This window comes from Malus domestica, chromosome 10 (genome assembly GCF_042453785.1).
Source record: "Malus domestica chromosome 10, GDT2T_hap1".
Lineage (NCBI taxonomy): Eukaryota > Viridiplantae > Streptophyta > Magnoliopsida > Rosales > Rosaceae > Malus > Malus domestica.
Window position 1 is genome coordinate 28510986 of NC_091670.1, and position 14670 is coordinate 28525655.

At 37.6% G+C, this 14670-nt stretch overlaps 3 protein-coding genes across 5 annotated transcripts; 1 reads left to right on the top strand and 2 right to left on the bottom strand.

The window, feature by feature from the left end:
* Window positions 1–1583: 1583 nt before the first annotated feature.
* LOC103445436 (22.0 kDa class IV heat shock protein-like) lies at window positions 1584–2540 on the bottom strand. The gene has a single exon (XM_008384442.4). It carries the CDS (start codon window positions 2444–2446, stop codon window positions 1823–1825), a length of 624 nt encoding a protein of 207 aa, XP_008382664.3. The 5' UTR covers window positions 2447–2540; the 3' UTR covers window positions 1584–1822.
* A 2647-nt stretch (window positions 2541–5187) lies between these two features.
* On the top strand, window positions 5188–7957 carry LOC103445437 (tetraspanin-18). Its single transcript, XM_008384443.4, has 6 exons — window positions 5188–5775; window positions 6051–6150; window positions 6718–6798; window positions 6901–7005; window positions 7293–7496; window positions 7661–7957. Exons 1-6 carry the CDS (start codon window positions 5459–5461, stop codon window positions 7715–7717), a joined length of 864 nt encoding a protein of 287 aa, XP_008382665.3. The 5' UTR covers window positions 5188–5458; the 3' UTR covers window positions 7718–7957.
* A 1248-nt stretch (window positions 7958–9205) lies between these two features.
* LOC103445438 (uncharacterized) lies at window positions 9206–14171 on the bottom strand. 3 transcript variants are annotated; one of them, XM_008384444.4, is made up of 6 exons: window positions 13660–14171; window positions 12825–12971; window positions 12535–12617; window positions 10514–12385; window positions 10133–10283; window positions 9206–10046 (listed from the first exon to the last, which is right to left on the bottom strand). In XM_008384444.4, the coding sequence occupies exons 2-6, from the start codon at window positions 12961–12963 to the stop codon at window positions 9340–9342; spliced, it is 2952 nt and encodes a 983-aa protein (XP_008382666.3). In that variant the 5' UTR covers window positions 12964–12971; window positions 13660–14171; the 3' UTR covers window positions 9206–9339. The 3 variants fall into 3 exon arrangements, with proteins under 3 accessions (XP_008382666.3, XP_017190632.3, XP_028965767.2); XM_017335143.3 differs by having other exon boundaries at window positions 12535–12626; XM_029109934.2 differs by lacking the exon at window positions 12535–12617 and having other exon boundaries at window positions 13660–13843.
* Window positions 14172–14670: the final 499 nt, after the last annotated feature.

Genomic DNA, 14670 nt, shown 5'->3' on the forward strand with positions numbered 1-14670 from the left:
AAACTCCCTAACCTTTTAGTGTCATTCCAAATTGATCTCAACTTTTTTTAACATTCCAAACAACTACCAACCTATTGAAAATGTCATATCAATAAACCCCAGCTAAAAATCTGTTAAATAAACTAAGGTTTACTTTGTCTCCAAAATCAATAAAAGGTCATGAAAGCATAACCTCTACCAAATAACAGTCACCACTACCTCCATCAGGCCTTCAGCTTCCAAACTCAACGCAAAACAACCCACTCCATGCTACAACTCAAGCCTCCCAACATCAAGAAGAAAGTCATGGAGGTTGTTGAAATGATTCGACTTCCATGATGCGGCCACCAACCTCTTCACCACCACAAAGAAGAATTAGAAGCTTTACAAGCCGAGAATCAACATATAATGAAAACACATAAGCAGAAACAATTTCTTTGAAACACTATCTAAATTCTTACCTCTCCTTTTTAATTCATTCAATTGTGTTTGGTTTTTACAAAAGATTTAATAAAATATAAGTAACTATGGATTAGTTAAAGATACGTGGAAAGATTTTGAAGGGAAAAACTAAAATGGGTCATCTTAGATTAGAGAGTGAGCAAAAATTAGCCCTTTTTTTTTTGAATAAATGATAATATCTACACTAAAATGATGAAGAAGTGGATTAAACTTAATGTGGTTCAACTTTACTTTTGACAAGAATCGAATCTAAGACTTCTAACTTATAAATGAAAAGAAATACCACTAAATCGTAGTATTAATTGACTCTTTATTGTGACACCTTAAAGTGTGAAATGTTTGTAAATATTTAGTTGATTGGAAGAAAAGTCAAAGAAAAAATATTTTAAAGTAGTGTAAACTAATTGAAATAAGTTGTCAAAAGAAGATCGAGAAATGTTACACGATCTCCAAAAGGAAATTTATATGTTCTTTATCGTTTTAGTTTAATTCCTCCAACCAAACAATAACTGGGTTTCTTGATTTCTCACGCTTCTTTGATTCAATTTTCAAATTTTTATAGCTTCAACGTTTACCAATCCAATCTGTTCTATTATACCAGAATAAATATGTATCTTCTTATCTTCAACTTTTATCAAACATCGTTAGCGTGCACCAATTGTGTTTCATTGTGTGACATGTTATTCAAGCACAAAAATGATGTAACACGGAATTTGTACTCTTCAAATTTTATTCGAAATTCGTGACCCGAAAGTTCTTTTGTAGATGGTGAGTGGTGATTTTCACTTGGGGGGGAAACACCCACAATTGCTACAATCTCACACAGCGATTAATCCTTAGACCACATACATAATCATTATTCTACGACTCCGGTACTGGGCAACTAATCATTATTCTAAGGACTCCGGTAGGCAAATGACCACCACAACGATTGATCCTTTGACAGATGGTGAGTTCGTGGCCTCCAAGCACAAACTGCTTTCAAGCATCCAACGTCGCGACTCTCATATAAATAAGACTAGATGCTTCTTCCTCTTAGAGATGCACAAACTCACCGCTTCTTTAGATTAACAAAATATATGAACCAAACGTGGACAAGCTTCGTGGCCTGTGTTTATATATTTATGTGTTTTATTTTATCATTTTGAAAGATAAAAGATAGCTTATTTATTCGAATACTCAAACTCTACAAACTTACAAGAGGAGTCTTGGAAGATCGATAACATCCTGAATAATTTCAAGATGATCCTCAAACAAAACTACGATTGAAAGAGAGAACATTGAGAAACGGTAAGCAAACCATTACAAATTCGAGGCACATAACGAAACAGACTTTCACCCAGACTTGAAGCAAGGCACTTAATGTCTCTTGCTTTCTAAGTTACAGCTCTTGCTTGGACTGGCTATTCTTGAGCTTGGCAGGTTCGTCCTGATCTCCTCCTCCTCCTCCTCCTCCAGTGCTAGAGATGCTAATCACCCTAGGAGTAGCCTTGATTGTATGAGGAGACAACTTGGCCAGCGTCACAGTGAGAACCCCATTTTCCAACTTGGCCTCGACGGAGTCTAAATCCACGTTCTCCGGCAACCTAAACCGCCTCCAAAATTTTCCATAAGACCTCTCAACTCGGTGCCAGTGATCCCCTTTCTTGTCTTCTTCCTTCTTCCTCTCACCACTCACTCTCAGAACCCGGTTCTCCTCCACCTCGATTTTCAGGTCCTCCTTCTTGAGTCCCGGCACATCTAACATTATAACATGGCCCTCCGGCGTTTCTTTCCAGTCCACCTTTGCTGGTGAGAGTGCCAGCAGAGTGTCTTCTTTGTCAAGTTCAAACGGGAGCTGTTCTAGCACGCGGAAGGGGTCTGGAAAGCGCTCCGACCAGAGATCGACCAGAAAATTACTTCCTGGTCGATCCATGAACGGCAGCAAGGACCCATTGGATGACCTAGAAAGAAAAAGCAGAAAGCTCAAGGCGATGAGAATATTTCGAGAAGGTTGTTTCCTCATTTCTCTAAATGGTTTATTTGTTTGCAGGAATGGATTGGTGTGTAGTGAAGAAGAAAAGATCGATATGGCAGTGTCGGCTAGCTTTGTCAGGGTTTGGACACGTTTATCTGTGTATTTATATAGCATGGAGGTTGAAGATATGCATGGGATGGTTCTTGAAACTTCCAAAATATGCTAACTTTATTTAGACCCATTTAGAGAAATCAAGAACGTTCCAGCTTCATCCTTCCTTTCTTTTTCTTTTTCTCCTTTCCTTTATTTATTATTGATTTATTTGTTAATTATTTACTTCACATACTATACAAGAAAAAAAAAACAAAAGTTTGTAGAGAATTTGTTTTGTTCCTATTTACACCCAATAGGAGATGCCAAAATACTTAAAATTGGGGATTTTATATTTATGGTTGTTCGAAAAGATGAATATAAAAACTGCATTTACATTTCAGAAAACACATTTGAAATATAAAATTAAGTGAGTGAATTTTATGTGAAGCGTGCTGAGTTCAAGCACAGTGATATGAGGAAGCACCCCAGGATTCTATCCTGTCGATGATCGATATGTCCCGATGTAATTTGAATACTTTTGAACTTTCTTTAAAATAATATATAATGTAATTGACTATATTAACCAAATAAATAACTTTGTTCTTTTTTATGGATCAAATAAATATCTTAGTTCAAATGGTTATTGACAACTAATAAAAGTAAAATGATAATTGACAATTAATAAAAGTAAAATGGTAATTGAAAACTAATGAAAGTGAAACGTCCCAAGTTTCACTCTTGACAAACTTACGATTTTTTATAATTAAATGAAAATGATTAAAGGTAAAATTTTGGGCCGGTCTGGGTAGCGCGCTCATAGGCTCGTGGGCTGGGCCAAGGTCTATATGTTTGACATAGAGTCGGCCTGGCCCATTTAAATCCTAAAGCTCAAAAGCAACTTGGTTAATTATTTGAACATAACCCAAAAAAAAATTATTTATCTCTATTAATCTCTATCAATTAATGAAACATTCTTTGTCAATCAAAAGAGGGTGAAAAGACTACTTAATCTTCTATCACACAAAAAAAATGATGGGTAATAATGTAATTTCACAAGTCCAAATTTTACTGTTTTTTATTGAAGCCTCACTTACAGGTGATGTTAAAATACCTCTAATATTAAAAAAAAAAAAACCAAAAACAAAAATCTCCCACTCCCCCCACATTCTCTCTCTCTCACTCTCTCCTTCTCATTTTCTAATAAAATGTGTTCATACACATAAAGTGTGTAAGCAAATGCTAGTATATATAAAGAGAGAGGGCAAAAATAGTGAAACATTCATAATTCCAAAATTATTCTCTATATATATAAAGAGAGAAGGCAAAAATGGGAAAATTCTAAAATTACCCCCTCCCATTAAATTTTGAGTAATGTTTATTCACACCCCAATGTCTTATCTTCCCACCCACATTTTAATGATTTTTTTAATTACAAATTTGTCCATTTACAAAAAAACTGATAAGGACATTATTTATCTTGTTTTGCTTAATTTAAAAATTAAAAAAAAAGTTGGGCGTGGGATACGATTTTTCTACCTTAAATCCTAACTCATATTTTCATCTCCTTTCATTTAGAGAAAGTAAAAAAAATATCAAAGGACTTAGAAGATGACTTTTTCATTGAACAGGTGGAAGATGACACTTCTACAGAAGAGGTAGAAGATTATGTTTCCATTGAAAAGGTAAAAGAATAATTTGTGCGTAGGTCATTCAATTTATCCATCATATTTTTAAATTTCTCTTTGTCAAATTCTTTTGAATTTGGATACCTCGGTCATTTCCATTTGAATTTACAGACCTTAGTGGTTTTCATTTACATATTATTTGTTATATTTTTTAAGAGACAATTTTATAATTTCATATGTATGTATATATTAAAGGTTATTTTGGGAATAATAGTGGGCGGTGAAATAACATTTTAATTTTTTTTTAACTTTTTAAAGTGAGTAGGATTATAACGTGGATAGGAAAATAAGACAATATGATGGCTCTAATAGCTTTCTAAATGTTTGAGATAAAGGAGATCTAGCCCAGCACAAGCTTATGACTACTAGTCAAGTTTGATGTCATCTAAAATACAAAAAAATAAATATATATATTTGAATTTACTGTTCCAACCGACGTTAGTCAAGTTTGATGTCATTTAAAATACAAAAAAAATATTTGAATTTATTGTTCTAACCAACGTGAGTACGCTCATGTTAAATGGCAAAAATAAAAATAGGAATTATTACAAATTAATTGATCATTTACCTTCAGTTTGATATATACCTTTTTGTATATTGAAAGTAAATGAAGAAATGATTAGTATCTAAGTTAGAGCTGTTAGAGCTGATTTAAACGGATACACCTCTTTCAAATTTAGAGTTGATTTAAAAGCATTTTTAAAATGACTGAAAATTTTTGAGTTCTAAAAGCACTTGCATTTAGGAAATTATGTGTTACTTGCATGAAATATTTCAAATGGTTTTTATGATTCAGTTACATTTTGTTATAAAAGTGCTTTCACTCAATTTAAAAGCAATTCTAAACACAATTTCTGTACATTTTTCTTTGTATGTAATTAAGTTTTATACAACAAAATTTCACTATGCTTATCAAGATGATAGATAATTTTTTTTTATTTTTACTAAATATAATAAACAATACGCGTGTAAACGGTTGTAAACGAAAACGCATCCTCTAACTTGGTGAATGTCAAATAACACAATTGGTAAATTTCAAGAACACATTCTGAAAGCCGGTGATTTTTTCTGTTTAGGGCCTTTTTGAAGGCCTTTAATTAAAAAAATCCCCTTTTCGAAAAATCAGAAAATTGGAAATACAAAGAAACAAAAACAAAATAGCAAAAATCACGCGGAGGGAAACACCCGCAATTGCCGCAACCTCCAGCTCCCACTGTGCGCGCCATAGCTGATTTAGGGCTAGGGTTTTCAATTCAGCCCCAAATTTCTCTGAAACCTTGAAATGCGGCCCAATTGCTGCCACATATCCCTAGCTTTTGTGCTCAAATTACTCAACTTTCTTCAAGCCTTCATCGGCGTCTCAATCCTAGTATACTCGGCATGGATGCTCAACCAGTGGAACCACCATATTCCGATAGTCCCACCACCGCCTTCAGCTCCTTCCCCTGACTCTTCGTCCTTCGCCTCCCTCCGATTGAGCTCCGACTCGGCGGCGGTTGCCGATCAGATCACGCCGTTGGATTTTGCAGTCCATTTGGTGTCTGGGTTCGATGAGGGATCGGGGTTCGGATTGAACTCGTTCAAGCTTCCAGCGCCATGGTAATTTCAAAGATTCTAAATTTTGCTGAGTTTCAACTGGTTCGTGTAACCATGCTCGATTTTTGTTCGCATTTTGATGTTTCTTGAGTTGGGTATTGAAGCAATTTGAATTCAGGGTGTTGTTTTTGATACGTTAGACTTGAATTTTTTGGATTTTGGTGGGCTCTGGGCAATGGGGTACTGAAATTTTTGGTACATTAAATGCTTAGGAATCATCAAGTTTTCAAAGGGACCCATTTGATTGTTCGTTTGATGCTTTGGTTTCTTGGTGGCAGGTTCATCTACTCTTTTATGGGACTGGGGATTTTGCTCTGTTGCGTTACATTCATAGGTTGTATTGCAGCTACAGCAATTAATGGCTGCTGCCTTTGCTTTGTATCCTTAACCAGTTAGCCAATAAATCTTTCACTAATTTCAGCTAAGAAATTGTTTTGCTAGTATACCGGTACTGCTTTGCTATGACTTCTGAAACTTAGATCAATGTTTCGAGACGCATGACATGGCAAGTTCATAACTTGTGAATGCTCAGTTTGGTTGGTGATTAGAGGTATTAAGCCAACAAAAGGGAGAAACTTCTACAGTAGTAGTGTTCATTTGATGAGCCCCTAGGACACAAAAGGCTTCGGTGGTTAGAAGGTTTTGTATATTAGAAGCTAGACGACTACTTCCCACTGTTTGTATTAAGGTCCAGACAAAGTGGTAGTGGATTAGAGTATTTTTATTGCATAATAAGAAGCATTACCACTAGCTCCAAACTTAATAGTTTTAAGGTATTGAACTTCATTTAAAGTTTCACAGTGATTGTCCTCTATATGTCATGCAAGTTGAGTTGAATGAACGTGATTTTCGTCCATGAGTTGAATGAACCTGATTTTCAATGCGCCTTTTCTGCATTTGTTGATTATCCGTTCTACCTTTTTCTTAACTTGTCAAACAATTCAGTACACAATACTTATAACCATGCTCACTCTACTAGAAGCAGCTTTGGTGGCATTCATTTTAATTGATCGCCGTTGGGAAAAGGTAACATTTTATGATGGCAAATAAATTCAGTAATAAATGTGCATTGGTCTTATCCTTAATCTTTATCCTATCAGAATAATATGTTTTATCATACCTCCACAGGATCTTCCATTTGACCCAACTGGTCAACTTGACAGTCTTCGATCTTTTGTTAAAGAGAATATTGACATCTGTAGGTGGGTCGGGCTCACTGTCATTGTAATACAGGTATGCTAAGTCCGATGTAGTGATGACTTTTATCATTATGTTTATAATTTCATAGGACTAAGATCAATAGAACTCTTCGTTACATGATTTGAAATTCAAATTTTGGACCTTTCGAGGAAAGCTCATTGGATGGCTAATACAGATTAAGATTAACGTCTCTGACCAAATTGCATTACTCATTGAATTTATTGTATTTGGATTAGAGATATTTTTGAGTTATATTTCACTAGTGAAGATTACTATTGCATTGAATTGTTTCCTTATACTCATCTTTTATGAAACGTCAGGCTTTATCTCTGCTACTCTCAATAACTCTGCGAGGCATGCTTTCTATTTGCAAACCTGACTATGATGTTGAAGATGATTCTGATGCTAGGGCTAGAACTCGGGAGCCCCTGTTGAACCAAAAATTAAACCAAGCATCTGGATCAACCAAGGGTGATGGGAGAGGAACTCACTCTGACATTTGGAGCTCACGGATAAGAGAGAAGGTATTTGTCTCAAGAGTAGCCATAATATATACATTGATCTATTTTTCAGTAGCGAATCTGATTTGATGTCTTTTCAGTATGAATATATTTCTTCTCTTCTCTAATACCGACATCAGTATGAATATATTTTCTTCTCTAATACCTTGTTCTTGTACGTTGCACAGTATGGATTGAGCTCTCTGAATGAGAATGCGTCAGCGAGTATGAAATCCAAGGAGTGAAGATGGTAAACGGTTTTTCATCTCACCAATGAGAAAAACTGATCAGCGTTGGAGGAAGTTGTGGTGTATATATCTAACTCTCGATTAGTGTGCTTGCTTGTTTTTCTTGTATGAATTTGATCTGTTTCTGGTAAAATATGTGTCATTAAATGTAAAAGAAAGAAAGCTTGTGATTTACATATACATTGTGAGTCTCTGGCTGTCATCATTTCTGAGGAATTTGAAACGGTTCTGTAGTAACTACCATGCCCGCCGCTGGAGGTGATAGATTCTCTCTGTTGTCCTCGTTGACAAACTTTGCTTCTTTCATCGAAAATTCTATTATGTTTCAAAGTATCTTGTATGACAAGGCCCTTTTTTGTTGCATTGGAATTTGGACCGTTTCGAACTCTGAATCTAGCCTACTCTCGCCCATCTCATACCCACCCTAACCCCTAGCGTATGAGATGCCCGGAGCATACAGGAAAACCCACCCTTTCGTTTTCATTAATCCCGTGAGCCTGTGGAATCGTGGATTCTGTCGTTTTAATTTATTATTTGATTCCTTCCATGGAAATGGAATAATGTAGAAATGGCAGGTTCACGAGATTTCTTTTGCCCGTCTTTTTGGCTTTAAACTAACCACTGCGGTCTACATGGCCACCACTCTTGTACAGTGGTAAAGGGCACATTTGGTTTTTCACGTTGCACAGACGAACTATTTTCAATTCCGAATTAACGACAAAGAGTTGTTATTAACACTTATAAGATAAAAGTCATCTACTTTCTTTCATACTTTGTTTTTATTTTTTATCGAAGAGAATGAAGAACGACTTTTCGGGAATACTACCCTAAAGAGTTACTGGATATATCAAAGCATTACGTACTTGTTCTTCTAGCAAGATTCGGGTGTTGATTTCGATAAATATATGTAATTCAGCCATTCACTTGACAATGTAATGTTACATATCAATGTATTGTAGAATTTTCATGGGGACTTACAACGGATGGGTCATATAATAGACCTACTCAATTTTACAAGTATCGTCACGCAACCCTTATCGTTCATTTAAGGATAGGAGTTAATATTTAGGACGCATACACAAAGCGTTGATTCTGTCAGAGAGTACTCTTGAATTCAAAACACCCATTAAAAGATAGGGCAATCGTCACTACCAGCTTTGCCCTTGCTACGATTTTGCGAGAACTATTGACTTGATGAAGGGGGGTAAAGTGAAGCAAAAGATCGACATTATAAGGCAAACAATGGAGCTAAACTAATCAAGCCTTTCATTATTTTATTTTTACAAGAGAAACATTAAATTCCGTACATTGGAACATGGTAGAATTTTCGGAGGCGTAGCTTTCTTTAGCATAACAACACACTGATATCCCAATCACCTCTTCACCATACAAACAAGAGACAGATCTGAATGTGAGACAAGGTCAGCTGCCAAATGATTTTTTTACAATTTTGTATATAGACAGAGAGTGGACACATTTATCAAATGATGATAAACTGAAACATTTTGTGGCATTAAACAATTACGGTGGGTTTTTTCAGGTCCACCATTGTTGAAAATCAAATACACAAAATAATAGAGTTACAGTAAAATTAAATAGAAAATGAATCAAAAGCCTCATCATGTCCTCCCTGTCAAATCCACCACTGCCTCCTCCACCAGCTCCTCCAGCAACTTCCCCTCTATTTCCTTCCCAAAATTATCAATTTCCAACCTCATGTTTTCCGACCACCCTTTCCCGACAACCTCCTTCTTCAACACCCTCTCCACCACCACGTCGTTGATGTCCCTGCCGTCCTCCAAAACACACCTCACCTCATCTGAAAACCACTCCGGCATTCGGGCCCACACGTGGTCTGCCAACAGGGGAGAATCACCCTCTAAGAACCTGTCATGGGCCCCGCTGCATGGCGTGGTCCTTGTGCAGCTGTCTGAACCATAACCGGTGATGTCCACCAAGGCTGCATTTACGCAGTCGAATACAAGCTTCCGACTTGATCGGAATCGCCTTCTTTTGGCCTCATGCAAAGGCTCTTTGTCACTTAGGTTGGCCAACTTCTCTCTCAGAGACGGGTCCAAAGGACTTTCAAGCGAATGCCATCTAGCGAAAAATGAGTCGCACTTCACCTCGCCATCTAGGCCAGCGGTGGATAGAAGGGTCTGGACAATGGCATGCCAGTCTTGTTCTTCCCCCTCAGTTGAAACTGAAGGGGATTTTAATAGATATGGTGAGGCAGTCTCTGCACAGGACTCATCCCATGATAGCGTCCGGGAGATTGATCCTATAGGTGGTGATTTGTCAATCAAATTAGACTTGGGGTGACTTCCTGTTTTAACACACAAAATCGTAAAATTAGACAACATTAAGGAGGATATGAAAGAAAACTAATAAATCAAGGATTGAGAGAGATACCTAGGAGGTTTTGCTTCAAAATTACAGAGGATTCCCGAGTTGTATTGTCATCCTCTTCCAACGGTGCTTCTAGAACTGATATTGGACTTGCCTGATCCGGATTTTCGCCAACACAGCCGGGCACCACAGGCTTTGCCACACACAACCCTGTCTGTAAAATTGAAGCGAAAACAAATCAATTGAACCATTCATGGAATGACAATACGACACTGAATAACTCAGGTTTTACAAAAAAAATCAGTACCATAATGCATGCATTTTACTCCATACAGCAAATTATATTGCTTAGAGGTTGCTGCAGTTTTTTTGTTTTGGAGGGGGATTTGCAACAAATAAAGAGGCCAAGTACTAATAGCAGACGAAAATGAAAGATTGAACTACCTCGAGTGGCACTGTGCCTTGGTTTTGTCCCATGCTTGTTACATGCTGAGATTCTTTTCCTAAATATCCAAATAAAGCAGGAGACAAACACCCTTCAAAGCCACCATCATTAGCACATTGAGATGCATCGTCACTAATTATACCAGGAGGAACCAGAGAATTTGGTGGTTCAGCAAGGGCGGACTGAGATTCACTAGATTTCCCTCTGTTTGATTTCTTATTTCTGGAGAAAAATAAACTTGAGACTTTCCCTTTCAGCGATGATTTCATGCTCTTTGCCTTCGTTAGCTCTTTGGGAACATCTGTCTTTCCAGCACCAGGATCTGAAACTTGAACATTGACCCCGGCACCATATACTGTAGAAGATACAGGGAGAGATTGTGACCTAAAAAGACTTCTGGGAGAATCAACAGCACCTTCTTCTTCAATAGAATCAACAGGTAAGCATGAAACTGATTCCCTTGGTTCTTGTTCCTTCTGAATAATCTCATCCTCAGATCTTGCGGGCTTCTTTATCTCTGAAAGAGCAAGCATCTCACCCAATGTACTAGAGCTTCTCTGGGCATGTCTTTGGTCCTGAGGATTCGCATTTAATGCCATAATTGCCCATCTTTCAGAAAGTCGCTTCTTTGCCTCTCTGCAAACCGATGACTCTGGCGAACATGACATGCGGCTGAAGGAGGACGAAGAAAAAGGGCTGCCAAACCTATTGATGTAATCCCATGAATGCCTAGAAGATGGTGACATGACTTCAGAATCACTGTGATTTCCTGCTGCATATTCATGTTCTGATTTGTAAAATGAACTTTCATCACCAGTATAGCCATTGGAAAATACAGAGGAAATCAAAGCTTCGTCCCTCCGATGACCCATCAAATTATCACGCATCTTCTGTGTGATCTCCTTTGCAACTTCTCTTGATTCTCGTTCCTCATCATCTTCATGTTCCTCATAGAAGTTTTCACCATGTAATATTCTTGGTGATGAGGTGGGTGAAGAAATCACTGCCTTAATGTCATTAGCCTTCCCTGGGCTAGGCCTTAATACCACTATCCGAGTTGGTGGAGCCGGATATCCATCAACTTCCTGATCAACAACAGTAGGACAGTATCCATGGTGGCTTTTGTCCCATGCAGCTGCTTGACCGGCCTGAGCTGATTTCTTTGTCTGTTCATCACTCTTGTGCCCTATGCCTGATAATTTTTCGCTAGAAACCATCTTTGAAGGTCTGAGAACAGTGATCCGCTTCGTCTCAGTAGACTGAGGAGGGATAGATTGTAATTCATGTAGATGCTGAGAAAACAAGGAATTAGGTTCCTGCAGAAACGTGAGGAACAAATCTCTATTGGAGCTTAATACGTCAAGTGCATCTTGGAACTCCTTGGACTGGCGAAGCCTCTCATCCGTGGCCAAGCGTTTGGCTTCCATGAACTTCTGACGAACTAGAGCCATCTTCTTCTCATTAACCTTTTCATTATTCCTTCCCTTCTGAGGTGATTTATTTCTTCCATAACCTGCCTTCTGAGGTTGCTGCCAGACTTCGTAAACATCTTTGTAATCATTCTGTTCTGAGCACTGATGAAATTCGCGTAGCATTCCCTTGTCCAAAAACCCATCTTGTTGTTGCCAACATTCCAATGGCATGCTGGAATGATTATTTGTACATTGCGAATAGCTGTTTGTATGACTTCTTTGTGAAGCTGAATCTGACTTCTCTAATGGGAGAGCATCAAGCCCCATCAACTTGGCAACCAAGTTGGGTGGATTCTTCTTAGACTCCACTTCTTTTGACATTTCTCGGTCTAAAAGGATCTTTATGGGTGTTCCACTTGCTTTATTGTTTGATGAACTTCTTCTTAACTCAGACACAATCTGAATACCCCATAAAAATGTAACACAAATCAGGAAACTGCGGTATAAATGATTCAATGAGAAACAATAGACAACTTCGAATTGCATGTTTCTCCCATGGCACTGGGTTAAAATTTCATTAGTCAAGAGAAAAATCCTGCAAAACTTACCGGTTTATCATCTACGTGATCTCCAAAAGAGGGAGGACCCAACATTGTTGCCACATCCGATTGACTCCTTGAGAGTGAAGAGCCTACCAAAACTGATGGATCAGTATTACAATTGACAGATACACGACTACAAATAGCACAAGAAAAGCAATTGCCAGACGTTCCAAAAAGATAGCAAACAGCAAAAATTAGAACAGGAATTTGACAGTTGAATTATGAAAGCAATTTGTAAAGCATTAGAATCTGTCACTCATTACTGATTAATAAAAGACTGTATCAGAGGAAATTACCATCACGGTGCGGTTTATCAGTGAGCAGCTTGTTTCCAGAAACCCCATTACCCAAATCAAAGAGGTTCACCATTCTTCCCAAGCATCCGGGAAAAGCCTTGTCCGCGTCGTGAGCTTTGCCGATCTGCATCTCGTTCATTTCAACCCCTGTGTGATCACATAACTCGGTAGATTAATCCCAATATACAATCACCTTCAATTTTCATTTGTTGAAATGGAATATAAAAAAATGCAGTCAAAGAATTCCAAATCAAATAAACAAAACCGTTGAAAAACATGACATCTTCAAGGAAATTTACTCGTGGAACATTTATTCCAAAAACAAACCCAATTCGTAGCCACACAATTCAACACGATTAGAAATTATGGAAAAAATTTAATAAATAATATTTTTCCATTTCAGTCAAACTCAGCACAAACAACGAACCTGAAAGCTACAAGCTTGAAGCTTGAACCCCAATTAAGAGAGAGTACATTGGATTGAAATATCACATCAATTTTTCAAGCGTAAAAAGCCAAAAAAAAAAAAAAAAAAAGTTTGGATTTTTCTAAGATGAAAATAAAAGCAAGCTAATTAGAAGGAAATCATTGAGCTCAAATTGAACAAAAAGCGAGAATATTAAGCTCAGGAAAGCTGCTATTTCTTCAGCTTTAGCTAATCAGAAAAGCAAATCCAGCTACACGGAAGGAATTAGATTCCCCTTATCAGCAACACACAGAAGAGAGAGAGAGAGAGAGAGAGAGACCAAAAAGGTAACACTCAAAAGGACGACACAGCCATAAATCTGACACAGTTACAAGCAGCATTCAGAGGGGGGGGGGGGGGGATTGGGACCTGTGAGCGTCGAGGAGATGGGAATCTGCCATTCCAGCGATAATGCGGACAGAGGAGCTGCCGGAATCTGAGGTGGCGATTGGATCAGCGGCGGTCGCTCTGAGCCCCAGCGGGCGTGGTTGGCTTCGGTTTTCTCCTGTGCGCTTCCGCTTTCTCTCTCTCTATCTAGTTTCTCTCTCCTCCCCACCGACTTGGTTCAGCTGCGTCTGTGGTGTCGGACTTGAAAATGGTATTGTTTAATTGAGATTGATTTGAGAGAGAGAGAGAGAGAGAGAGGGATCAAAAACGGAAAAGAGGTGAGTTGGGGGTAATCAGACAATATTCGTATTTTTTATAGGAAAGTTTCGGTGTTTCTATTTATGTCCTTGTAGTGTTGGGTATTTACAGTTATGGCCTATTTCGTTGGGGATTCTGATAAGATATGTGCCCTAGCTTACTTGGTTTGCTATCACCATCTTTAGTATGTGAAAGTGAAATTTTATCCGTTTTCTTTTCTTTTTATAACTCATTTCAATTCACCCTATTTTCTCTGAAGACAGCAGAGCGATTTTATCTGCACTTCAAAACATGTCTACGACGCATACTTGCATGAGCTGTAAGATAAAGCTTGTGAACCATATGAATGCTCCAAATTCCACTCGAGCATCTAAATTTGGATCATTTTGGCAATTCTTCATTCATTTTGAATTAAGTAAAAAGATATTGTTTATTCAATAAGTTTGGTAGATTACTTATCCCTAAATTTTGACCCGATATTGAATACACTTTCATCATTTTATAATGAAAAATGCTAGAGATGTTGAAGAATAGGATCTCACGTCGGTCATATAATAAATTAATATATAAGAGTTTTTACTCATAATATCACCAAAATCTTTTGTGATAAAACTCAACATCTAACAATTAGTGGTTAAGTTATAACAGTATTAGTAATGTTAGTAGTAGTGGACCATGGTAGACGCTTATCAAGGGAGCACAAAGTACAATCCTAATGACCAACCAAACGTCCAT